At 40.1% G+C, this 27,455-nt stretch overlaps 1 protein-coding gene across 1 annotated transcript in view; it reads right to left on the bottom strand.

Annotated features, from left to right (window-relative positions):
- Nucleotides 1-27,455, bottom strand: part of LOC126174822 (uncharacterized) — a 44,291-nt gene that overhangs the window by 16,231 nt on the left and 605 nt on the right. The window contains exons 2-4 of the mRNA XM_049921200.1: nt 27,216-27,389; nt 7,488-7,689; nt 6,942-7,223 (exon numbers count right to left, since the gene is read on the bottom strand). Of these exons, the coding sequence (XP_049777157.1) occupies nt 6,942-7,223; nt 7,488-7,689; nt 27,216-27,389 (658 nt within the window). The remainder of the gene's footprint in view (nt 1-6,941; nt 7,224-7,487; nt 7,690-27,215; nt 27,390-27,455) is intronic.

The raw sequence follows: 27,455 nt of genomic DNA on the forward strand, positions 1-27,455 counted from the left end.
GAAAGTGGTCAAATATACCATCATAAGCATTCTCTTCCTGAGCCTGTTATGAATGAAATAAAATCATTTTTTAGAGACCTGAGTGACCCTGTTTTGCTTAGTACATGTCTTCAGGGGGCACTCAGAATACAAATGAAAGTTTCAACCATTGCATATGGGGAAGATTACCCAAGACTCTTTTTGTAGAACTAAATACATTAACAGTTGGTGTACTACATGCAGTGATATGTTTCAGTGATGGAGTGATAGGAAGGTTGGAAGTCCTGAGAAATTTAGGCGTAAAATGTGGCTCTAATATGGAAGATCAATTGCTTGCATGTGACAGACAATGGATGCATGATGCTGAAAGATTTGCTCTTCAAGTTACAAAGAAGCAAGAAGTGCTAAAAGGAATGCGAAGAGGAAGCTTGAAGATGAAGAAATGCTGCAGGATGAAGACTATGCTTCAGGAATGTTCAGAGGTACAGTTAAATTGGACTCATCTCTTCGTTCACAATTTCCCGCAAGCTGTATTTTTCAGCATTGAGGTACAAACATTTCCTAAAGTTCATGAAGCATTGCTCTGATTTTTTCTGTAACTTGCAATAGTCCATACTTATGTAGTAGACCTAAGCTTTATCTCAGAATCCACTAAATTATAGAAAAAATAACATTTTTATTAGGAAAAAATTATAAAAATTAAAATGTAAGATGTGATTATTTTTTTAGCCTTGTAATGTACATAATGGGTGGAATTAAATAGGTCTAGTACCTCTGGCATCATGTCATGCGTATCTGGTAAAAATTTGGTCTCCTTCAAATGCATAACATTAGATTAAATGGTACCTCAATTTGAGAAAGCATTTTGGAAAAAATTGCATCAATTTCTTTGTTATTTTTTTAATAACCCTAAGCAGGTTCAAAAATCTTAAAAATACTTCTAATTTGTTTAGAAAGTGTGCCGCATTATCTGAGATCAACAAAAAATCTGTAAAACAAATACATTATAAACAGAGCCTGAAAGAAATAGGTATTGATTTTTACATAACATTGAGACTGAAAAGTACCCTGCATCCTTGATAGATATGACATAATGGTCTAACAGCTTTTAGCATTGTACTTGCGAATGGTATAAAACCTGAAATCTTGATAGTACAAAAGATAAATATAGTAATACATAGTCAAATGGCGGTTTACTCTTTTAAACAGTATTGCATGACTGTGGCTCAACATCAAAAACTTTATTTCCAATAGAGTTGTGTCTTATCTACACTGAAAACTTATTTGGGCCAGCATCCACCTCTCTGTTACACCACCATCTGCACTAACTCTCTCACTTTAATTTTTAAGTTGTGCAAATCATGCCAATTTTTGAATTTTTCAGACCAACTGTTATCTGTTTCACAATTCGTCACTATCCTTCCTCTTTGATTTTTCAAAAAGACTTTTTTCTTGGATAGTCATTTGGCTCATTGGCATCCCTCATTTATTATAATTTTCAATCTCCTTATCTAGAATTTTTTCCATTTTTTCCATCATGGAGCTTCTTCAGCAAGTTAACTTTGAAATAGTTGAATGAGCAGCAGTTAGCAATTGTGTTTTGATTTATTTTTTTCTATCCTGAACACTACGAACAATGAACTTTGCCAGTTCCATTACGTTACAAGTTTTATCAGTACTAATACCCAACATTAAACATTTTGGTAAGATTCTTTCCTAAAAACAAATGATTATATTTGAAGGGATTAATAAATTAATTATGTATACAAAAAACAGCCTTTTAATCAATGTGTATTAAATATGCTTACAATTAAGGAATTAATTAAAAAACAAACAAAACAGGAATCAACATGTCAAACTAGAGTCATTGGAAAACATTCGAGTGACAGCACAGTAAATAAAGATATGACAGAGGCAAAATATAGCAGAACCACCTGAAGGAGGAGGTTGAAACTAAAGTATTGGCCATGTAACAAACTAAACAGTGTTGCTATTGGTCACGTAACAAAACTTTATGGACCGTGAAATGAAAATGCATCATTAATTGAAAAGGCCATTTATAATGCAAAGCCATATAAAGTGTGCTCTATCAGCTTGATTATATCATTATCAGACAGAGGCAAACTAACTTATCGAAGAGACATTTTGTTTGTTGCCCATTTCACGGACAGATTGCATAGTGATGCAGATATAGCACATGTCAATAACAACACTTTTAAATAACTTCATAAAACATTTGACAAAATAATAAAACTAAAAAGACTTGCAGAACACTTGTTTTAGTCTTCAGTCTGAAGATTAATTCGATGCAGTTTTCCATGCTAATCTATCCTGTGCAAGCCTCTTCATCTTTGAGTAACTACTGCAACCCACAACCATTGAACCTGTCTACTGTATTCATGCCTGGGTCTTTCTCTAAAATTTTTAAACACGCACTCCCCCTTCCCTTCCCTCAACACTTCCCTCCATTACCAGATTCGCTACACCTTAAACCTTTCTTTACCAGCGTAGCTTATAAGAAACATCGTCTTTCCATAGATGTATTTTGCATCAAACCGATTTTGACTACTCTTTGCCACTGTTTACTTGAAGCTCCATGCCAGTAGTGACTGTTCCTGACAACAGATGGCTGAACTAACGCGCGGGAAGAAGGAAACAATTGTTGAGCGTGACTAGTTCCTGGAGTCTTCATTGTGAAGAATTGATGATAAAAAACGCGTAAAATATGCAAGTTTTGCACTTTCGTTTACAGTCAAATAATTATCGTGTGTTGTGACAATCCTTTCTGCCTGAAAACACTATGTTCTCTTTTCTCTGCGAGGTACTGGATGGGTTAAACAAAAGGTTTCGAACGCTAGGCATATTTTTTGATTTAACTAAGACATCTGACTGTGTTGATCACAAAATATTGCTCCAGAAGTTGGACCATTACGGGATATGGGGTGTAGCTCACAATTGGTTCACTTCTTACTTTAGCAAAAGACAGCAAAACGTCATTATTCACAATGTTGAGAATGGCTGTGATGTGGGGGTCTTAGTGGGGTATGGTCAAGGGGAGGGGGGGGGGGGGGTGCCCCAGGGATCAGTGTTGGGGCCACTCCTGTTCTTTATTTATATAAATGATAAGGCCTCTAGTATTACAGTTAACTCTAAAATATTTCTGTTTGCTGATGACACTAGCTTGGTAGTAAAGGATGTTGTGTGCGACATTGGCTCGGTTTCAAATAGTGCAGTTCATGACAAGTTCACGGCTTGTAGAAAATAAAGTAATGCGTAATGCTAAATCTCAGTACGACTTAGTTTTTGCAGTTTGTAACACAATTCAACAAAACCTGACATTTTAATTTTACATAATGGGCATATGATTAGTGAAACTGAACAGTTCCACTTTCTAGGTGTTCAGATAGATAGCAAACTGTAATGGAAAGCCCACGTTCAGTATCATGTTCAGACTTTACTATTCGAAAAGTATCTGAAGTGAGTGATCGTTTGACACAAAAATTAGTCTACTTTGCTTATTTTCATTCACTTATGTTGTATGGTATTATATTTTGGGGTAACTCTTTCCATTCTAAAAGGATATTTTTGGCTCAGAAACAGGCGGTCCGGGCAATAAGTGGTGTAAGTTCACAAACCTCTTGTCGACCCCTGTTCACGAGCCTCGGTATTTTGACATTGGCCTCTCAATAAATATATTCCTTACTGTCATTTCTTGTTAACAATATTAGTTTATTCCAAGAATAAGCAACTTTCACTCAGTTAACACTTGGCAGAAATCAAACCTGCATTTGGATCGGACTTCTTAACTCTTTAGCGGAAAGATGTGCAGTATCCTGCTGCATCCATTTTCAATAAGCTACCACTCGAATTCAAAAATCTTAGCAGTAACCCACTTGCTTTCAAATCGAAACTGAAGGGTTTCCTCATGGGTCACTCCTATTCTGTCAAGGAGTTCCTTGAAAAATTACGCTGATTCTTGTTGTATCATTGATTACGTTTACTTAAACTTAGAGACTGACTTTTTAAGGGTCCATGAACATTTTACTTTTGTCTGTTATTACTTTTATGTTGTAATTTCATGTACTGACGTATTCCATGACCTTGGAGATTTGCTTCTCAATTTGGACCTATGGAACTTTATGTGTAAATTAATATTATTGCAAGGAAATTTGGTAGAAAATCCGAAGAAATTCTGGTCGTATGTAAAGTACACAAGCGGCAAGACGCAGTCAATACCTTCGCTGCGTAGTGCCGATGGTACTGTTACTGACGACTGTGCCGCTAAAGCGGAGTTATTGAACGAGGTTTTCCGAAATTCCTTCACCAGGGAAAACGAATGGAATATTTCAGAATTTGAAACATGAACAGCTGCTAGCAAGAGTTTCTTACAAGTAGATACCTTAGGGGTTGCAAAGCAACTCAAATCGCTTGATATGGGCAAGTCTTCAGGTCCAGATTGTATAACGATTAGGTTCCTTTCAGATTACGCTGATACAATAGCTCCCTACTTATCAATCATATACAACCGCTCACTCACCGATAGATCTGTACCTACAGATTGGAAAATTGCACAGGTCGCACCAGTGTTTAAGAAGGGTAGTAGGAGTAATCCATCGAACTACAGACCTATATCATTGACGTCGGTTTGCAGTAGGGTTTTGGAGCATATACTGTATTCAAACATTATGAATCACCTCGAAGGGAACTATATTGATACGTAATCAGCATGGTTTCAGAAAACATCGTTCTTGTGCAACGCAGCTAGCTCTTTATTCGCACGAAGTAATGGCCACTATCGACAGGGGATCTCAGGTTGATTCTGTATTTCCGGAAAGCTTTTGACAACATTCCCCACAAGCGACTTCTAATCAAGCTGCGGGCCTATGGGCTATTGTCTCAGTTGTGTGACTGGATTCGTGATTTCCTGTCAGGAAGGTCGCAGTTCGTAGTAATAGACGGCAAATCATCGAGTAAAACTGAAGTGATATCAGGTGTTCCCCAGGGAAGCGTCCTGGGACCTCTGCTGTTCCTGATCTATATAAATGACCTGGGTGACAATCTGAGCAGTTCTCTTAGGTTGTTCGCAGATGATGCTGTAATTTACCGTCTAGTAAGGTCATCCGAAGACCAGTATCAGTTGCAAAGCGATTTAGAAAAGATTGCTGTATGGTGTGGCAGGTGGCAGTTGACGCTAAATAACGAAAAGTGTGAGGTGATCCACATGAGTTCCAAAAGAAATCCGTTGGAATTCGATTACTCGATAAATAGTACAATTCTCAAGGCTGTCAATTCAACTAAGTACCTGGACGTTAAAATCAGGAACAACTTCAGTTGGAAAGACCACATACATAATATTGTGGGGAAGGCAAGCCAAAGGTTGCGTTTCATTGGCAGGACACTTAGAAGAGGCAACAAGTCCACTAAAGAGACAGCTTACACTACACTCGTTCGTCCTCTGTTAGAATATTGCTGCACGGTGTGGGATCCTTACCAGGTGGGATTGATGGAGGACATCCAAAGGGTGCAAAAAAGGGCAGCTCGTTTTGTATTATCACGTAATAGGGGAGAGAGTGCGGCAGATATGATACGCGAGTTGGAGTGGAAGTCATTAAAGCAAAGATGTTTTTCGTCGCGGCGAGATCTATTTATGAAATTTCAGTCACCAACTTTCTCTTCCGAATGTAAAAATATTTTGTTGAGCCCAACCTACATAGGTAGGAATGATCAAAATAAAATAAGAGAAATCAGAGCTCGAACAGAAAGGTTTAGGTGTTCGTTTTTCCCGCGCGCTGTTCGGGAGTGGAATGTTAGAGAGATAGTAAGATTGTGGTTCGATGAACCCTCTGCCAAGCACTTAAATGTGAATTGCAGAGTAGTCATGTAGATGTAGATGTAAGAACATTGTAAATTCCAGTGAATACGATGGCTAGGACATGTGCAGACAATGGCAGAGGATAGAATTCCAAAGAAAGTGACGAAAGGTGAAAAGGGATACCTAGAAGAATATTAATTGATGATGTAATAGTGGGTCTCATTATCATGAGAGTCCGGTGGTGGAAAAGAGCAGCAAACAACTGATAAATGGAGGAAAATCATTGAAGAAGCCATGGCTCACCAAGGGCTATAGTGCTATCGTAGAAGAAGAAGAAGAAGAAGAAGACAAGGGCTATAGTGCTATCGTAGAAGAAGAAGAAGAAGAAGAAGAAGAAGAAGAAGAAGAAGCTACCAACCTGGTTAATATGGTATATGCTAAATAATTTTTACTTCAATTTGTTTAGTTTCCCAATTGGTAAAGCATTTCTGTGGAGAACTGCATTGTCCTGATGGTGGAAAACAAACTTTCCTTTCTGCAAACCCAAAAACTTCTTACACATTTTCAACTTCATAGACCATAATACTTTTGTAGTACTTATCACTTATTGTTTTACCCTTTGCAAGATTATCAGCAAGATGGATCCTGTTTACATTAAACGAAACTGACTGTCTATAACCTCTTGACTAGAGAAATCTACTTCACCTTTCTTGAGTGCAAGGCCATCAGCTACCACAAACTGACTTGACTCCTGTTTTAAATTCTGGTTTTAATTTGTGGACAGCTAATAATACACAAAATCAGTTAGATACTTTTCAGAGTCATTTAAACAATGGGCATTCCTTCTCCACTTCCATTTGTGATGAACCATCCAAAAAGTAATAAATAAGAATACGTCAGTGGCACAATGTATTCTAGTTTACCGTGATGAAACACACACAAAACAACTACTTTAAAAAGTTGTATGGGAAAAACCACTCTACAGATGAAACAACACCACACTTCTGTTACTGCATTACATGTACCAACAGAATTAAAATAAATTTTCATTTCTATGAAAGTTTTCTGTGTTATACTAGGTAATTTTCTCATTGTTCTATGACTATATTTAAAGCAAGCAAATGTTTACAGAAAATCTGAAATTTCTTACCTGCTCTGATAATTTGAGAATATAAGGCACTGCTGAAAGGAAACATGTGAAAGGACATGTACAAGACATTCAAGCTTTATCTGAACTTGTGCTGCAGGATTAGGGTGTGCTCGAACCAGTGTGACAAATGGCCGAAGTCCCAATAAAGTCAACGCTGTTTCATCAGGACTCACGTGCAATGGATTATGCATATAACGAGACAAGAAGTTCTGCAATTCTTGAGGAAATGTAGCAGTCAAAGCCAACAACTGTTTCCTTGTTGGCAGCCTAGAAAATATATAACTGCAAGAAATAAACAAATTAGAATCCACTGAAGACATGAATATAAAGTGGAAAACATCAAACATACAGAGCGATACATGTTATCTTTTTACATTACATTTTTTCAGACATTTTGCATGTGTTATTTTGAGTAAACAATAACTACTTAGAAAGTTTGGTTTTCTAAGGCAAACTAGTTTACAAATACATTTAGCAGCCTGTTAACACCGCACAAAAGTAACATTTTAGCAAGAGAGTATGTAAATACAGAGACATTTCACTTACTTTATATCTTTCTGGAAAGATGGTTCCAACAACTTATCAGCTTCATCAAGAACAAATAGGCGTATACAATTTGTTTTCATGTATCCTTTCTCTATCAGGTGTTTCACTCTGCCTGGAGCTCCAATAGCAATGTGAGTTCTTTTGAGCTTTCTTACATCTTCCTCAAAAGGCAAGCCGCCGATAAATGTGTCTACTCTCAGACCTTGCAAAGAAACAATGAAATCATTAAGTAAATAAGCTTTCAATAAGAGACAAATATTTGAAGTTTTTAATGGGGAAGATACGAAGCTGCTTCTCGATGTTTTTCAAATGCTCTCCATTTAAAGCCCACTCAGCTGTCTCATATCACCGTATTACTTTATCAAAAGCCACAGTTGTAAGTTGACAATTCCATTATATTATTATTCTACAGGCATCACAGGAAACACTTTAAAAATATTTCTTCGGTGAAGAAGGTTTAATAAATAAATGTGTGTCAAAAGAAATAACTAGTTTTCCTGAAGCTCTGCAATACACATTCAAGGGAAGTTGGGCATACCAACAAAATTAATGTTACTCAATCAAATAATGAGTTCACCAGACAATACAAGAGATGCTAAACAAAATGTACAAAAATTGAGCAGTTCTGCATAAACAAGCTGATCATTCAATTCTGTATAATTTCAGGTTTAAATTTCTTTACTAGTCAGGATACAATTTGACCAATAATAATAGCATACAAAAAAGATCAAAAGCAGCAGCTTTCACCTAGTTAAATTTTGTTGTCTCTTTAGGGACTGTCACCTTGTTGTGAGCGGCATGGGTTAGCCGGGCATTTCCAATTTTTTTTTTTTTTTTTTTTTTTTTTTTTTTTACCTTATTGTGATGGTGAGGGTTCGCATGCTCAAATATGAAACTGGGAGCTATGATGGTAGTATTTTAAGGCCCTGACCAAAGAAACAGATGGTTTGCCAGCTACAGTGAAGGTGGTTCCTTTAGAAGTAGAAAACACTGAAACAAAGTCCCTGGTCTCCGGGGTTGGAGATTTTGTGGTTGATTTGCACCTAAACAGAATTCCAGATTGGAATAGCCAGATGGATAAAATTATGACAATACAGCAAGAAAAAAGGAAAAATATTTGAATAAATGGATGAACGACATGTTTAACTTGGAATTAGGAGCAGAAGCAGAAGGTAAGGGAATTAGGCCTCGAACCTGCCAAAATGAAGACTGCCATGGCCACGATTATAGATACATAAAACAAAACAGATCCAAGGAAATGCTCTTCATCTATCATATTTGACAATCATGTAGCCCATGCTTTATCTGGAGTAGCCAGTTTACTTGACAATAAATACAGACACAGAGTAGACTGATCAGTGGAACCATCCATTTCAAGGCACAAACATCAAAAACACTATAACTGAGAATGAGAAGAGAGCTATGAACCCTACAACTTTCCATGGACTAATGGACAAGCTTGGTCTCATGGTTCAATACACTAGGATTTACTGAAGTTACGATATTCCCAATGACCCATTTGCAGTAATATCAGAAACATATTTACCAACAAAATGGAGAACCTTTGAAAGAAAAGTGCCCAACTACTGTCATCAACAGACATTCAAGATGCACCTCCTGCAAAAGGAGAGTATATGGAGACTATGCTGTCAGCGACTAGATACATGCACAAACTGCAGGCCTTGTTGAAAGTGAGTGTAAAGATTTTAAAACTTTGTGCAGCAAAGTTGCACAAGAAGTTTCAGGTTCTTTGTACATAATGAAGAGGAGCAAAGGCTTAAAATTTTGAATAAGTTAATTGCCTTGTTGATAAACTGTGCAAATCTCCCTTTTTTTATGAACAAACACTGATACAGATAACAAAGAATACAGAAGGAAATGTATGGCTGTTAAGAGAGAGATTGAAAATTACTGTAATGCTTAGTATCTTTAGCTCTGGACAAAAGGGTTCCAGTTAAGCTATTCACTATCAGCAGGTGGGACTATACTAGGCAAGGCCTTCAATTACACAGGAAAGGGAAGAGAAGGGAAGGGAATGGAATTGAAAAGTGTCTAGTCTAACAGCGAATAACTTAAGGGGGTGGGGGTGGAGGGGGACAGGGGGGGAGGGGGGGGGAGCACTATCACAAGTGGTAAAGTACCAGTGGCTACAAGTGACAAAGCAGCAATCTTTTTGGGGTAGGGAGGGCAGAAACAAAAGATGTTCAGAGCCACGGTAAAAATGACATTCACAATGATAAAACAGGCAGTCAGAAGACAAATTTTAATGTAGAAAATTCATGCAAACAGCCCCTGATTGAAACTGGAGATATTCAAAAATTGACAGGAAAATTAGGTTCATCCAGAGAACACAATCAGTTAGCCTTATTGCATCAGAATGTTCGAGGACTAAGGGGTAAGCTTAATGAGTTGCTTTTATGTGTTGAATTAAAGTTGAGCAAACCAGTTGATATAATCTGCCTCTCTGAACGTCATGTGACCATTGGTATAGGTATGTTAAATGTTACAGGTTTAAAGTTAACTTCATACTTCTTTACAGAAAATATGGAGAAAGGAGGAGTTATCACATCAGTCAGAAACTGTTTTAATTTCAAGAGCACCGATAATACATTTTGCTCGAGCAGCTCTTTGAAACTTCAACAGAAGTAGTATTTCATAATAAGTTCTTTATAATAAGAAGGATATACAGAGCACCTTCAGGAAACTTAACCTCTTCATACAAAAATCTGGAAGCTCTGTTGTCACATCTCGCAGTTAAAAAACAAGAGAGTACTGGTTGCTGGTGATTTATTGAAAAGCTCTGTCACTGAACAATTATTGCAATCAGTAACACTGTCATTCAGTTTAATACCTCCTGTGAACTTTGCAACTAGGGCATGTAAATGCTCTCTGAGACTGCTATTGATAATATATTTGTAGACAAATCTAGGGGAAAAAGTCATATCACAAAACCAAAAGTAAATGTCCTATCTGATCGTGACATGCAGCATCATACTTTAAATGTTGAAACTTGCCAGGACACAAAATCTATTAAATCTGACTACAGGAGGGTAATAAATCAGTCAAAAATGACATTTTAGGAGACTGCTCAAAGACATGAACTGGTTAGATGTTTACAATAATTCTGACGAAATAGAAAATACAAAGCATTAATTAATAAAATTATTTCCTCTTTTGAAAATTGTTTTCACCTAAAGGTAAATCAAATCAAACATAAGTGTAAAAATAAACCATGGATTACACAAGGACTAAAGACATCATGTGGGACTGTACAATCTAGGAACAGCTCTGATGCTAGCATTTTTATGTATTACAAAGAATACTGCAATATACTGAAGCAAGTAACCCAGAACTCTAACCAGCTTTATTATGAGAAAAAGATAATTACATCAGGCAACAAATTATAAATGATATTGAATATAGTGAAGAAAGAGACAGATGGGGCCAAAAAGGAAGAGGAACAGATCACTCAAAAAGTAAGAGACATTGGCAGCTAGTGCATGTAGTGTTGCAAACCTCTTAAACAAGTACTTTGTTTCTGTTACTGTCAGCTTGGAGTTATCAGGTTCGGTAAACAGTGCAATGGAATATCTGAGACCAGACTTCACCAATACTTTCAGTAAAATGGAAATGAGACTAATGTCTCCCAAAAAAACAGCATCCATTATAAAATCCTTAAATACTAAGTATTCTAGTGGTTATGATAGCATATCAACGAAGTTAATCAAAGAGTGCTCATGCGAGTTGAGTTCAGTCTTAAGTTATTTGTGTAATTAATCTCTTATCAGCTAACTATGTTGAAGTTAAGCCTCTGTACTAGAAGGGGGATAAAGAGAGACCATCAAACTACTGGCCAATTTCACTTCCCCCCCCCCCCCCCCCAACAATATCTGAAAAGGTTGCATTCAAGCATCTGACTGCAAATAACATATGGTGCAAGTCACAATTTGGATTCCTTAAGGATTATGATACTGAGACAGCTATTTACACATATTGTGAGAATGTACTTAATTCATTAGATAAAAACTTAGAGGCTACTGCCATTTTCTGTGACCAGTCAAAAGCCTTTGAGTGTGTCACTCACAGCATTCTCTGAAGTAAATTACAACATTTTGTTGTCATCGGCAGTGCTGTGAAATGGTTTGAATCTTATCTAACGAACAGGAAATAAAGAGTGCAGTGAGCAGTCAGTTTTCATTTGATTAGGAATTAATTACATCTGGTTTTCCTCTGAAGTGCCTACATATGTCTGTATTTGCAGTGAGAATGATTTCATATGTAGGAGATATAAATATAAAAAAACTTGCATACTTTGCTTACCTCCATTTACTATGTCATATGAGATCACATTCTGGGCTAACTCGCCAAATTGAGCAAAAGCTTTTAGCATGCAAAAGTGTATAATAAGACTCCTATGTGGTGTAAATTCAAGATGATCATGTAGAAACCTGTTCAATGAACTTGGTATTCTAACAACTCCTTCTCAGTATAATTTTTTCTTAATGAAATTTGTTGCAAGTAATATATATGTATTTCCGACTAATAGCTCAATACATAGTATCAATAGTAGGAATAAGAACAATCTACATAAAGACCTAAAACCATTTACCTTTGTCGAAAAAGGAATCCAATATTCAGGAACAAACATTTTCAATAAATTGCCAGTAATCATTAAAAACTTGCTTTCAGATAAAGCAAAGTTTAAACAGAGTTTGAAAGACTTTTTGATAGGCAACCCCTACACTACAGATGAATATCTTAACAGGGACTATCAGACTAGCTTAAGTAAAAATGTCTATTAGATTTCAGTTTTGACAACACTTGGTCACAGCAGTTAGGGTTAAGTATTTTGCGTAAGATAAATTTATTGAAATAGCGTAACTATGTTTCAGTCTGACAGTATATTAATTGTGTAAATATTAGTAGTTCCAATTTACAATAAATTATTTACCTATTTTGACAATTCTTGGCATGTGATCAGGGTAGTGTTGTTATATTCAAATGTTTCATGTTTTATACTTTCTGACTTGTTCAGCACCCACAGCAGTCATCCCATTTTTCCCTTTGGAATGAAAACTGAACCTAATCTGTGCCTTGTTATTGTGAGACTTTCCCCAAGCCAAAATTCTGGAAAGTGAATTACTAGGGAACAAATCATGGGAAGCAAGCTTGCATACACTACATTGGCCACTGGTGATAGGTAGCCAGGTCAACTGATGCCAAGAACCCAAAGTTTTTTCATAAATATCCAATTACCGAGTCATATATGTTTAGTCAAACAGCCATGAGAGACTTGTATAAATAACTTTTATTCAAATAAATAAATGTGATTATTATGGCAGGTAGACTGGAACAGGCCCGGATATTGCAGGGGGAGGGGGGGGGGGGGGTAGCAAACCGGGGTATGTCCCACACAAAGCACCTAGCACCCAGCGCACACTGGTTTATCTATTGTTCAAATGATTTTGAAACATTCCTGTTGGTTTCCGAACACACTTTAAGTTGATTTCCGAACGAATCATAAGTTGATTTTTGAATGTCTGCATAGTGTATTTGTTGTCTCTGCCAGGGGAATCCCTGCAGCATCTAGAACTAAAAAGCTTTCCTGAAGAAAAAAAAAGAGGACGGGCTATACATGGTGAGCCGAAAAAAACCCAAACGGGTAAATGATGCCAATTGCTGTTTGCTTATGTGGTTGATTTGGTGTGCGAATTATAAGTGCTGTTATAATTATTAGCACAATCCACAGATTCAGACTACCAGAGGGGCAATAAACAACTAACAGGAATAACGAACGGGTAAGAAAGATTACGTATTATCTTCTCAGTGCATCCAAGAAAATGAAATTTTGACATAAAATTTTTGCCGGATCACTACACTACTAATGGCCAATTGTACAGTTTATGGTTGGAGACGCATACGTTCTATTCTCGGAATAGCACAGAAAATGCTTTGTACAAACACACAATAACGCTTAACCGGATAATATACGCTGCATACCTAAACCGGTGATTCTGGCAGGGTTAGTGAAGTTAAATACAGAATAAGTTTTGACAGTAGCAGCAACAGTTACAGAATTAGTGATGACACGATTGAAACTTCCCGACAGATTAAAACTGCATGCTGAACCGAGACTCCGAACTTGGGACCTTTGCCTCTCGCGGCCAAGTGCTCTACCAATGAAATGCAAAGATCCCGAACTCTAGTCTCAGTCCGGTGTGCAGTTTCAATATGACAGAAAGTTTCATATCAGTGCACACTCCACTGCAGAGTGAAAATTTCATTCTGATGACAAGATTGTAAGAACAAGGAAGGATAAGAAACAGGGATGCCTCACTGATTATACGGAATAATACGACAATTCCAAATTTATACAAAAATTTCATACTAGTTTTTGATCTCATGCTTGAAAAACTGGAGCAAATGAATGAAATGTCCTAATAGGCATTTGATATTGGTACTTCGTGAATTATATTCTGTCACGTTATTTATGTAAATGAGATAGTCTCACTTACACAATATGTGTTACAACTGCTGCAATATTAGAAAGGCTTATTTCGTTTTATCTAGCAGAGAGTGACAAAACAGATGTAATCAAATTGAGAAACCACACCAGTCTTCGGAACTACTCATATTAACAGCTTTTTCAGTATTAGACAACGATATTTTGATTTTTCATGTAGCAAAACATATGACGAGCTTTAATGAGGTGAAAAGATTGTTTTACAGGAAGAAAAGCATGCTGTGTAAAGCTGTAGCAAGATTAACGAGAAAAAAATTCTGGGGCCTAAGGATTGTACTGTCTCGCTTGTCTCTCGTCTTTACTAGTTCTATGTTTCCTATATTTAATTTTATGTCACACTAAAGAGAGAGTTAAGGCAACAAAGAATGCAAATTTTCTGAAGCGTTTTTATTTTAGTGGTTACAAACGATCCCACCCACCCAGTATTCATTGTAAGTTTTTTAAGGGCGGAGAGGGAGTGGGGGTGGGGGAATGTCAAACTGGCTAACTTTGAGCAGGAGATGTACTAACAGGACATTTTAATTTCCACTGCCATGAATATAGGTTTGATGGCTTCCATTACAAAATTACGTTTGAATTCCAAAGTGAAAAATATAGTGAATGTGATTGAAGAATACTTGTGAAGAGGCGTGGCATTCCACCTTGGCACATTTAAGAACATTAGACTTCCTCAAACATATCTGTTTTCTATATTAAACTCTTCAGAAAGATGTGAGCTATAAAATGAACATATTTTTTTTACAAAAATGTTTTTAATTTTGACAACCTATCACTAACACTCAAAAGGGAGGGGGTGCCACTATAGTGTTTTTGACCCAGTTCGGAAATATTGTAGATCTGGGTTTGGACTGCAGTGAAGAGTTGATTCAGGTGGAATGGGCAAGGAGAGGAAAGAGGCAAGGAGCAGAAGGGAGGGTTGGGGACAGGTGGCTGACAGCTGAGAGGGATGCGGCAGTTGCACAGGATATGAATGCAACACACAGGCTTTGGAATGGCTGAATTTGTGTAGCACACAATGACGACAATGTGAGGGAATGGATTGATAGGTGGTGACATAATAAAGAAAGAAGAGACTGTGGAGGAAATGGTGTGGGTGCAAGGGGTTAGTAGGGATTGAGATCAAATGGACTACAGGAGCGAAGGGTGTGTTGCAAGATAAATTCCCATCTGTGAAGTTCAGAAAAAACTGGTGCAGAAGGAAAGGATTCAGATGGCACCAGTTGTGAAGCAGCCATCAAAACTGAGCTTGTGATACTCGGCACTGTGTTCCACCACTAGGTGGTCAACTCTGCTCTTGGTCAGTGTGGAAGTGGCTATTCAGTCAGGAGGACAGTTGGTTGATGGCCTTGCCCACACTAACTGTTGTGTAGACACTGCATCACAGCTGGTATATGGTTGGTTGGTTGGATTAAAAGAGTGGGGAAGGGACCAAACTACGAGGTCATCAGTTCCTTGTTCTGAATAAAACAATGCCACAAGTGTGAGAATAAAACAAACGAGACCGACAACACAAAACGGAATGAAAGGAAAAAAAAAAAAAAAAAAAAAAAAAAAAAAATCACAAGAACAATGAAAAGCAACAAACGTGCAAATGGACAAAAAGGGGACAAAAAACCACAGAAATGCAAGAAAGGGGATGAAGAGAGTAAAACAACAAAGCAGATGACCATGTCTGGTTGACCATGAGAATAAAAAGGAGAAGCCAGCCACTCCGCAACACATTAAAAACCCCACCCTAAAAGCACTAGCGCAGAGGACACACAGGGACACAGGACATACGCTAAAACTTAGATCAAATGATAAAACCCACCCTCACGAATAAAACTTAAAACTATATCAGCCAATGAGGCGTTGTCAGATGAAATTTGCAGCAACGAGTCCGGTAAACAAGATTTCATTGCTGGGCAGTCAAAGTGGGACAGTGCACCAGAAGATGACCCACTGTCAACCGGGTGCCGCACTGCCACTGAGGCGGGTCTTCACGGCGCCGAAGGTAACCATGGGTCACCCAAGCGTGGCCAATGCGGAGCCGGCAGAGGACAACCAATTCCCTGCAAGAAGCCAGCATGGAAGACTTCCACACATTCGCAGTCTCCTTAATGACACACAGTTTGTTGTGCGTACTGTTATGACATTCCATCTCGCAAAGCCGAAAAACTCTGCAGCGGAAGTCAGAATGCAGGTCAGGTTCAGAGATGCCCATCTCCACAAGGGGTTTCCGTGTAGCCTGTTTGGCCAGCCTGTCGGCAAGTTTGTTGCCTGGGATTCCGACGTGATCTGGGGTCCAGACAAACACCACTGAACGACTGGACTGTTCCAGGGCACAGATGGACTCCTGGATAGTCACTACCAAAAGATGACGAGGGTAACACTGGTCGATAGCTTGTTGGCTGCTCAATGAATAAGTACACAGGAGAAATGACTCGCCTGGCCATGAGCAGATGTGCTCAAGAGCATGCCGGTGCTGGAGACGGGCTGCCGCAGGTGGGAAAAGGAGATGGTAATTTGGATGTACAGGAAAACTACAAACGTGTGCAACATATCTGGCGAGCAGCTGTGCACGCCTAACTTTCAATGGAGGGACTCCGGCCTCCACCAGGACACTTGTCACCGGACTTGTTCTAAAAGAACCTGTCGCTGGTCAAACCCCACAGTGGTGCATTGGGTGCCAAAGAACCATAAACCACACTCCCATACTCAAGGTGGGATTAAACAAGGGCTCTCTAGAGCTGCAGCAGAGTAGAGCGATTTGCACCCCAGTTGGTGTTGCTCAGGCAGCGGAGGGCATTGAGGTGCTGCCAGCATTTCTGCTTAAGCTCATGGTGAGGTGGCCAAGAGAACCGAACATCGAAAACCAGTCCTAAGTATCAATATGCCTCCACTACAGTGAGTGGATCATCAGCAAGATAAAGTTCTGGTTCTGGATGAACGGTACGACGCCGACAGAAATGCATGACACACGACTTCACGGCTGGAAACAGGAAGCCGTGGGCTAGAATACATGACTCCGCCTTGTGAATGGCTCCCTGTAGGCACCGCTCAGCAACACCAGTGCTGGAGGAGCAGTAAGAAATGCAGAAGTCATCCGCATATACAGAGAAGGCGAGACAGACGGCCATAGAGCTGCTGCTAGACTGTTAATGGCCACTAAAAATTGAGACACACTCAATATGGAGCCCTGCGGGACTCCATTCTCCTGGATATGGATGGAACTATGGGAGGCACCAACTTGGACATGGAAAGTACTAAGTGACAGGAAATTTTGGATAAAAATCTGGAGAAGGCCTCTGAGACCTCACTCATATAATGTGGCAAGGATATGTCGTCGCTAGTTCGTGTCATACGTTTTTCGTAAATAAAAAAAGGCGGCAACCAGGTGTTAGCGTCTGGAAAAGGCTGTGCGGACAGCAGACTCCAAGGACACAAGATTATCAATGGTAGAGCGACCATGGCGGAAGCCGCACTGACATGGAGCCAGTAGGCCACGTGACTCCAGGACCCAACCCAACCGCTGACACATGATACGTTCCAGCAGCTTACAAAGAACGTTGGTGAGGTTGATGGGCCGTAGCTATCCACATCAAGCGGGTACTTGCCATGTTTGATCACTAGTATAATGGTGCTCTCCCGCCATTGTGATGGAAAGACGCCATCGCACCAGATCCGGTTGAAGATGATGATGAGATGTCGCTTGTAGTCAGGAGAGAGATGTTTAATCATCTGACTGTGGAGTCAATCTGGCCCAGGAGTGAGTCGGGGCAATGTGCCAGGGCACTGAGGAGCTCCCACTCTGTAAATAGGGCGTTATAGTATTCACTGTGGCGTGTAGTGAACGAAATCACTTGCCCTTCCAGCCGCCATTTGAGAGTGTAAAAGGCTGGGGGGGGGGGGGGGGGGGTAATACTCCGATGCAGAGGCTCGAGTACAGTGGTCAGCAAAGTGCTCGGCAATGGCATTTGCATCGGCAGATAACACGTCATTTATGAAACTTTCTGGCAGATTGAAACTGTGTGCCGGACCGAGACTCGAACTCGGGACCTTTGCCTTTCGCGGGCAAGTGCTCCACCAGCTCAGTTGGTAGAGCACTTGCCCACGAAAGGCGAAGGTCCCGAGTTCGAGTCTCGGTCCGGCACACAGTTTCAATCTGCCAGGAAGTTTCATATCAGCACACACTCTGCTGCAGAGTGAAAATCTCATTCTGGAAACGTCATTTATGTTAATACCAGGAACACCAGTTGGGGACTGGTACCCGAAAACATGTTTGATCTTTGCCCAGACTTGAGAAGGTGACGTATGGCACCCAATGGTCACGACATATCACTCCCAACACTCCTGCTTCCGTTGTTTGATAAGATGGCGAACCACGGGCCAACGGACTGCCTTTTGCTGCGGGCACCCTAAAGAGCGAGGGATCATGTTTTCGGCCGCAGAAACGATAGTTGTACTCACCTGCTCAACCATCACATCGATGTTACCATGTGGGCGAGATTCAATGGTGACAGCAGAGGTGAAGGTTTCCCAGCCCAGCCTTGTTTAAAGCCAATGTGGGCAGGCGTCCATGTTCCTGATTCCAGGGAACTGACAGGAAGATGGGGAAGTCGTCACTACCACACAGGTAGTTGTGTGCTCTCCACTGGATAGATGGGAGAAGGCCAGGACTGCAAACCGAGAGATCAATGTGCCATGTGCCACAATGAAAGGTGTTGGGGCACCTGTATTTAAGTGGCAGAGGTCGAGTTGTCACAGTAAATTTTCGACATCTCCACCTCCGCCAGTAAGCACAGTGCCACCCCACAAGGGGTTATGATCATTAGCCACAGAGAGTAGGGTTCCACATTGCTGGGAACCAAGTTTCCTAGAGGGCAATGCAGAAAGCAGGTGTAAAGCTTAACAGTTGCCATAGCTCAGCCAGGCGGTGGAATAAACTGCCGCAATTCCACTGGAGGATGACGTGATCGTGAGGCTGGGAAGGCATGGAACATTCAATGAGGCAGTTTACACCTCAGGGCCACCTGCTGCCACCAGTTTATTTCCTGAGCAGTCTGTATCCATGGTATCTGAGGGTCCAGCGAGATCTAGGTCCTCAGCGGACACCAGAATCTCCACCTCATCCTCAGAAGCAAAGCTTGTATGTAGCGGGGGTGAGTGTGCCACTGCAAGTCCCTTGGTCTTGGGAGGGGGGGGGGGGGGGGGGCTGGCTTCTTTTTGGATTTCTCTCGCTGCTGCTTGGGTTTCTCTGGCTGGGAGGACTTCACTGGCTCAGTCTCCAGGACTGAGGATAATCGTGAAGCCCTATGACCAGCTACTTTTAGGCACTTCAGTCACTGGCGGGAGTCGTCTTTCCCATTAGCAGAAACATGGGGAGGGAGTGACCTAAAGGACCCCTTCCAAGCGAAAGGTGCCGAAGACTTACGCTTCTCCAGCTGAGAAACAGGGACTGGTGCCTGATGCTTGGGGAGGGGAGGGGAGGGGAGGGGCAGTGCTCCCGAGGTAGGTGGTGTGGGAGCAACAGCAAGGTAAGTGCCCCCACCATCAAGGGGGCAAGTGTAATCTTCCGGCTCAGAGAGCCAACCAGAATTTGCAGAACGGATGGGGCTACAACTGTTATAGCGGCGGCGTAAGTGGTGGTCATAGCCAAATTTCCACTTAGTCTCAGTGCAGGTCATTCGCTCTAGGGTCTTGTATTCCGTGATTTCCCTTTCATGCTGTAAAACTTGACACAGATGGGAGGCGGGGCACATGGAGTATTGGGATGTGATGAACATCCACAATCTCTACATGTGACGCTGGAAGTACAGCGGGAAGACATATGGCTGAACTTCCAGCACTTAAGGCACCACATAGGGTGTGGGATATATATGGCTTTACATCACAGCAGTAGACCATCACCTTGATCTTCTCAGGCAATGTGACACAGGTGGCAGCCTGATTATCCCTCGGATCTCGATGGATGTGCCAGGCAAAATGAATGCCTCGTCACTCTGAGTTGGCACGCAGCTCGTCGTCAGACTGCAAGAGAAGGTTCCTGTGGACTATAATACCCTGGACCATATTTAAGCTCTTATGAGGCTTGATGGTAACTGAAACATCCGCCAGCTTGTCACAAGCGAGTAATGCCTGTGACTGGGCAGAGGATGCTGTTCTTATCAAGACTGACTCTTACCGCATTTTGGACAAGCCCTCCACCTCCCCAAACTTGTCCTCTAAATGGTCTACAAAAAACTGTGGCTTCATCGAAACAAAGGAGTCTCCACCAGTTCTCGTACATACAAGGTACTGGGGTGAATAAGGTTCACTGCCATCCTTAGCTTGGCATTCCTCCCATGGTGTGGCCAAGGAGGGGAATGATTTAGGGTTGTACTTCCTTGCATTGTACTGAGACGTAGAACACTTAGAGACTGCTGGTGTTCGATCACCAACAAGTGATGACGTGGTATGTTCCATCGCGCGACATCTGCCCTGATGCCACCCACACCAACCATAGGCCCTCCCCAAGGGCGTCACCCAGCCACAGCAAAGGTCATCTGGCAGGATGGCCATTGTCGGGCGTCCCGATGCCCCTGGGTGACAGGCATCTACTCCTTGGCATATGTGGGAAGTTAATGGTGTAGGCATCAGCAGAGCAATCCCTGTGTTCTCAGGGGATTACAACCAACATGGTACCTGGCAGCCCCACTGCAACGGACTGGCTATCATGCTGGATATCAGGTGCAAACAAGTCCATGGTCACTGCCTGCACGAAAGGCGACACTGCATAGTGCATGGTGGAAAACACACCCAGGAAGGTGTCCTCGCCCAAGAGATGGAGAATGAGCGGGACAGCAATGCGACGACGAGAAAGCTGGCTACAGATCTCAAGGCACGATGCATCATGTAATGCGCCCATCCCCAAATGGCTTGCTCTTCGGAAAAATTTTGGGGAATGGAGGTCAAACCCTACAGGGAACCATCACATACAGGCCAAAACATGTGGGACTCCTTTTAGTCGCCTCTTACGACAGACAGGAATACCTCAGGCACAGTCTTACCCCCGGACCTTCAGGGTGAGGGTGGGAGGGTGGGGAGGGGGAAGGGGGATCAGTTAGTGGTTATCAGAAGTACCCTCTGCCACACACTGTTAAGTGGCTTGTGGAACTTGATGTAGATTTAGTTCTGTTGTTGATGAAAGAGACAGGAGAGAGGGAAGTCTGGTGCCCCCACATATTCTAGCATTAAAGTGGAAGCTTAATACAATTAATCTAATCTAGTCAATATATCACTGTCAACAGTGACACGTGCCAAAATTCCAAGAGAGATTATGGAGAAGTTTGGAATTTAACTCTTGGCACTGGCTCAAAGTATGGTGGTCAGGAACTGTTCACTATCACCTCTCAACCCCTCCTGCCAGTCAAATACTGGTGATCAAAATTACTTCCTCCATGAAGATTCAAACACAACATACCTCAGTCAAGTTTCACCATACATATAAGCATTAATAACCATGGTTGGCCAGTACAAATTGGGACAAGATGCATAGACCAATAGTATAGTCAAAGTGCACTGCATTTACACAAATGCTTTCCTGTTCTTCGCCAGAAGAAAATCAACATTCCACACACTTAAAAATTTTGTTGACAAACAACAACTTCCAAGCACTGGTGACTACTTGAATTATATGCATGTAAGTAATGAGCCCTTCTTGAAGGGCCAATATTTGTGTAATCAAGCTATGCTTGGTTTCTGTAAGTTCCTCTAAAGCTGCTACTTAACTGCAGCAAAAGCATCAATACCTTAAAGAAATGAGTAATAAATATTTACTTTAGAATGAAACTTAAACTGTGCAGCAGCATGTCATCGTTTTGAAATTCCCTGACAAACTAAAAACAGTCTGCTGGACTGTCTTCAACCCAGAACCTTACCAACTGTGCAATCCAGACTAGATTCATAACCCCTCTGCTGTGTTATGGTAACAATGAGGAGGAGATAACACATTTTCCAACACATGGGGTATCAGAAGTGATTCAATATTTTAGTAACCAGCCCCTGAAAAATCAGTGACACAGAAACACTGTTATTGGAGTTATAATCAGGCAACTCATGCCACTGACATACAGGAAACGTTCATGGAATTTTGTATATGGGCAAAATACTATACATTTCTTGGTCTGTTCTCTGAGGACGATCTTCGATGTGGAAAACAAAATTCATTTTATATTCAGGAAAATAAGTAGTGTATTGTAGTTGCTTAGACAGCTGTCCAAACTAGTATGTAATAAAATGGTGAAAACCATATACTACAGGGCAGTTTTCATATTTATAAATTATGGGATAAGTCTGTGGTGGTGTGCTGATGGTATGCACCTAAACAAAATACTGGTGCTACAAAAGAGATAAGTTAGGCTGATACATGGTCTGGTCTGCTTGATGCTCTTATCCAAAGTACCTCAATGTAATACTCCTTGTATATATAGACTTCTTATTTTCTTGTAAACCATCTGAATGCCACACCCTATTGATATGAGCTACATAACAGATAGATTATATAATGGTAAGACAAAGATTTAGGAACCAGGTATTAAATTGTAAGACATTTCCAGGGGCAGATGTGGACTATTGGTCATGAACTGTAGATTAAAACTGAAGAAACTGCAAAAAGGTGGGAATTTAAGGAGATGGGACCTGGACAAACTGATTAAACCAGAGGTTGTAGAGAGCTTCAGGGAGAGCATTAGGGAACAACTGACAAGAATGGGGGAAAGAAATACAGTAAAAGAAGAATGGGTAGCTTTGAGAGATGAAATAGTGAAGGCAGCAGAGGATCAAGTAGGTAAAAAGACGAGGGCTAATAGAAATCCTTGGGTAACAGAAGAGATATTGAATTTAATTGATGAAAGGAGAAAATATAAAAATGCAGTAAATGAAGCAGGCAAAAAGGAATACGAGCGTCTCAAAAATGAGATCGTCAGGAAGTGCAAAATGGCTAAGCGGGGATGGCTAGAGGACAAATGTTAAGTATGTAGAGGCGCATATCACTAGGGTTAAGATAGATACTGCCTACAGGAAAATTCAAGAGACCTTTGGAGAAAAGAGAACCACTTGTATGAATATCAAGAGCTCAGATGCAAATCCAGTTCTAAGCAAAGAAGGGAGAGCAGAAAGGTGGAAGGAGTATAGAGGGTCTATACAAGGGCGATGTACCTGAGGACAATATTATGGAAATGGAAGAGGATGTAGATGAAGATGAAATGGGAGATACAATACTGCATGAAGAGTTTGACAGAGCAATGAAAGACCTAAGTTGAAACAAGGCTACCAGGAGTAGACAACATTCCATTAGAACTACTGACAGCCTTGGGAGAGCCAGGCCTAACGAAACTCTACTATCTAGTGAGCAAGATGTACGAGACAGGCTAAATACCCTCACACTTCAAGAATTTTATTCACCATAGATCATTTTACAATGATATTGGCTTTGTCATACAAGATGTACTAGTGCATACAGAATAACAAAATAAACTTCTGTCAATACATTATAAATACATTTGAAGCATGGCAGTGTACCAAATTACAAAGGATAGCTTTTAAAAGCTAACGCAACAAGCTATCTTATAATCTAATATAATATGGTATTTTATTGTTTATAGTATAAACTTTGTAATTACACACAATTAACTACAGCACAAAATAATATATTTAACTACAGACAACTTTTAAATGCTTATATTCTCCTCAGGCGTCTCAAAGAAGTCTTTAATGTCATAGAATGGATGATCTGACAGCCAGGTGTACCACTTAATTTTAAAAGAATTTGTATCCATAGACTGAACATGAATTGGCAGTTTATTGAACATTTTGAGTGGGTTAACTTTGTGGGAATTTCCTGTTCTCGCTAATCTGTGGCGCGGTATGTCTAAATTACCGTTCGCCCTGGTGTTGTGTTCGTGTATTTCCTTTCTGACAATAAATTCTGAAATATTATTTTTAATATAGAGTACAGACACATAGATGTATAAATTTATAATTGTAAGTATTCTGAGTCTGGAGAAAAGAGGATGACAGTGCTCCCTATGACCTCTTTTACATATTATACGTATGACTTTTTTTTTGTAATTTCAATACGTTTTTGATGTGAGGGGAGTGCCCCCATATAATAAGACCATATGAAATATGTGACTGGAATAGCCCAAAGCATGTCACCCTGAGGTACTCCAAACTCACTACCTCCCTCAGTTTCAAGAGAAGGTATGCCACCCAAGATATTTTTTCACATACATGATTGACATGTTCCTCTCAATATAGTTTTGAGTCAATGTGAATATAATAATTCCAATCCCAAAGAAAGCAGGTGTTGGCAGATGTGAAAATTAACCGAACTATCAGTTTAATAAGCCATGGCTGCAAAATACAAACATGAATTCTTTACAGATGAATGGAAAAACTGGTAGAAGCCAACCTCGGGCAAGATCAGTTTGGATTCCGTAGAAATATTGGAACACGTGAGGCAATACTGACCTTACGACTTATCTTAGAAAATAGATTAAGGAAAGGCAAACCTATGTTTCTAACATTTGTAGACTTAGAGAAAGCTTTTGACAATGTTGACTGGAATACTCTCTTTCAAATTCTGGCAGGAGTAAAATACAGGGAGCGAAAGGCTATTTACAATTTGTACAGAAACCAGATTGCAGTTATAAGAGTTGAGGGACATGAAAGGGAAGCAGCGGTTGGGAAGGGAGTGAGACTGGGTTGTAGCCTATACCCGATGTTATTCAATCTGTATATTGAGCAAGCAGTAAAGGAAACAAAAGAAAAATTCGGAGTAGGTATTAAAATCCATGGAGAAGAAATAAAAACTTTGAGGTTCGCCGATGACATTGTAATTCTGTCAGAGACAGCAAAGGACTTGGAAGAGCAGTTGAATGGAATGGACAGTGTCTTGAAAGGAGGATATAAGATGAATATCAACAAAAGCAAAACGAGGATAACGGAATGTAGTCGAATTAAGTCGGATGATGCTGAGGGAATTAGATTAGGAAATGAGACACTTAAATTAGTAAAGGAGTTTTGCTACTTGGGGAGCAAAATAATTGATGATGGTCGAAGTAGAGAGGATATAAAATGTAGACCGGCAATGGCAAGGAAAGCGTTTCTAAAAAAGATAAATTTGTTAACATCGAGTATAGATTTAAGTGTCAGGAAGTCGTTTCTGAAAGTATTTGTATGGAGTGTAGCCATGTATGGAAGTGAAATGTGGACGATAAATAGTTTGAACAAGAAGAGAATAGAAGCTTTCAAAATGTGGTGCTACAGAAGAATGCTGAAGATTAGTTGGGTAGATCACATAAATAATGAGGAGGTATTGAATAGAATTGGGGAGAAGAGGAGTTTGTGGCACAACTTGAGAAGAAGAAGGGACCAGTTGGTAGGACATGTTCTGAGGCATCAAGGGATCACAAATTTAGCATTGGAGGGCAGCGTGGAGGGTAAAAATCGTAGAGGGAGACCAAGAAATGAATACACTAAGCAGATTCAGAAGAATGTAGGTTGCAGTAAGTACTGGGAGATGATGAAGCTCGCACAGGATAGAGTAGCATAAAGAGCTGCATCAAACCAGTCTCAGGACTGAAGACCACAACCACAACAAAAAATAAATAAATTAAAAATAACAAACCACAATCCGTATATCAGTGGCTCAATGTGGCAAAACAAATTGTCAGAATCCATATAAGCACATACTGGAAATGCGTTTAAAACAAAATTAAGGTCTTTTCTTGTTCTTAAATGTCAGTATTCACCAAAATACTTTTCGGTAACACATTTTATGTATTAAACTTTGCAGATAAATATGTTTTAAACCTGTACACTATGTGACATTTGGAAAAGTCCTCATTTGATGACTACAAGCAAAAAGAAATGTAAGTAAATGGAACAAAGGTCACAGCTTCAATTCTGCCTTACCTCCATCCTACTCACAAAAGTGGACTAGTGAGACAAATAATATCACAAATAAGTGGCTTTGCCATTGCATGGGACTTGTTTCCAGAATGGAACTTCCACTACACAGTAGGGTAGAGTGCACTTTGTTCTGAAAATTTCTGGAGAGTTAAACCTCTGTGTTCACATGGGAGAGAGGTGCTGATAGAACTGAAGCCATAAGGACAGGTCATGAGTTTTGCGTAATTCGGCCGATAACAGCACTGCTCACAAAAATTACTTGTCCAGTACACAGTATCAATATTAATTAGTTTCAATACTTACCGGCTGACTACATAAAACAATTCTACTTTATTTCCATTGATCTCCACTAAGCACACATTACAAAGGGGCCACGGTACGTGCATAATGATTCCATTTCTTTTAATTTTCAAAGATCTCACAAGAATATAAAAATTACTGTCTTCACATGTCAGAAGTAGTGTGCAATTTTGTGCCCCTGGCATACAGAAAGCCGTAAGCTTTCTCCACTTACTGTACAGCTCACTTTAATTTTAACAAGAAAGCATATACATCACCAGTACCGTACAACATTACTCACTGATTCTGTAGTCAGCTGTTATAATCAATAATTTATGCATTTCCAGGTTATTTCTCCCATGAAAGGTTAGTAAAGTGAGCCTCTTTTGTAGATGATTCCTACTTGTCTTTACACAAAACAACATTCACGTCCTACCACAGATGTCAATTTATTAGTTATGGCTAACCCTCATAACGACACACCTTCCATAATTACAACAACAATGAGATCATTTTATGGCAGATAGCTCACATGGCTGAATGTGGCAGGGTGAAAGTAAGGTCTTCAAAAGTGTCATAACATATTTCTGCTCTTTTGCATATGTCAACTAGTAAGTTGATCAAACATTATTTTCCTAAAAAAAAGTAGGCTAAGATCTTCGGTCTTCAGACATGTTGACGATGATGTGCATGAACTATCACTAACAATAGACTTGATTTTAGAGGTTGTTCTCTTTCACTGAGGTAACACTTCTAATTGTGACCCGCTCAGATAAACTAAAATATGTAATTGTTCAAATCTAGTGAAGGCATAAACAGCACTTCCTGCTAATCCCCTATCCTAAATTTTTGTGCTATAGATTCCTCCAAGCCCTGCTATCATAGTAATCAGTAAATGCCAATCTACATTACAGTACAATGTAGTTATTTAAATACCTGCTATCATACAAAATACCAATCTACATTACAGTACAACGTAGTTATTTAAATACCTTTCACGGAACAACCAACGCTGGATATCACCTGCATTATTTGTACAGCAACTTCTCGTGTTGGTGCCAAAACTAAAGCTTGCAGTGACATATTTTCTACGTCAACCATTTCTAGGGCAATTATTGTAAAGACGCATGTCTTTCCAGTGCCACTTTTTGCTTGCACCAGCAAATCTGAAATGAACAACAGATTTATTTTTCTGTCAACGTACGTGTGGATCATGTATAATATTAAGTGGT

This window comes from Schistocerca cancellata, chromosome 3 (assembly GCF_023864275.1).
Source record: "Schistocerca cancellata isolate TAMUIC-IGC-003103 chromosome 3, iqSchCanc2.1, whole genome shotgun sequence".
Classification (NCBI taxonomy): Eukaryota; Metazoa; Arthropoda; class Insecta; order Orthoptera; family Acrididae; genus Schistocerca; species Schistocerca cancellata.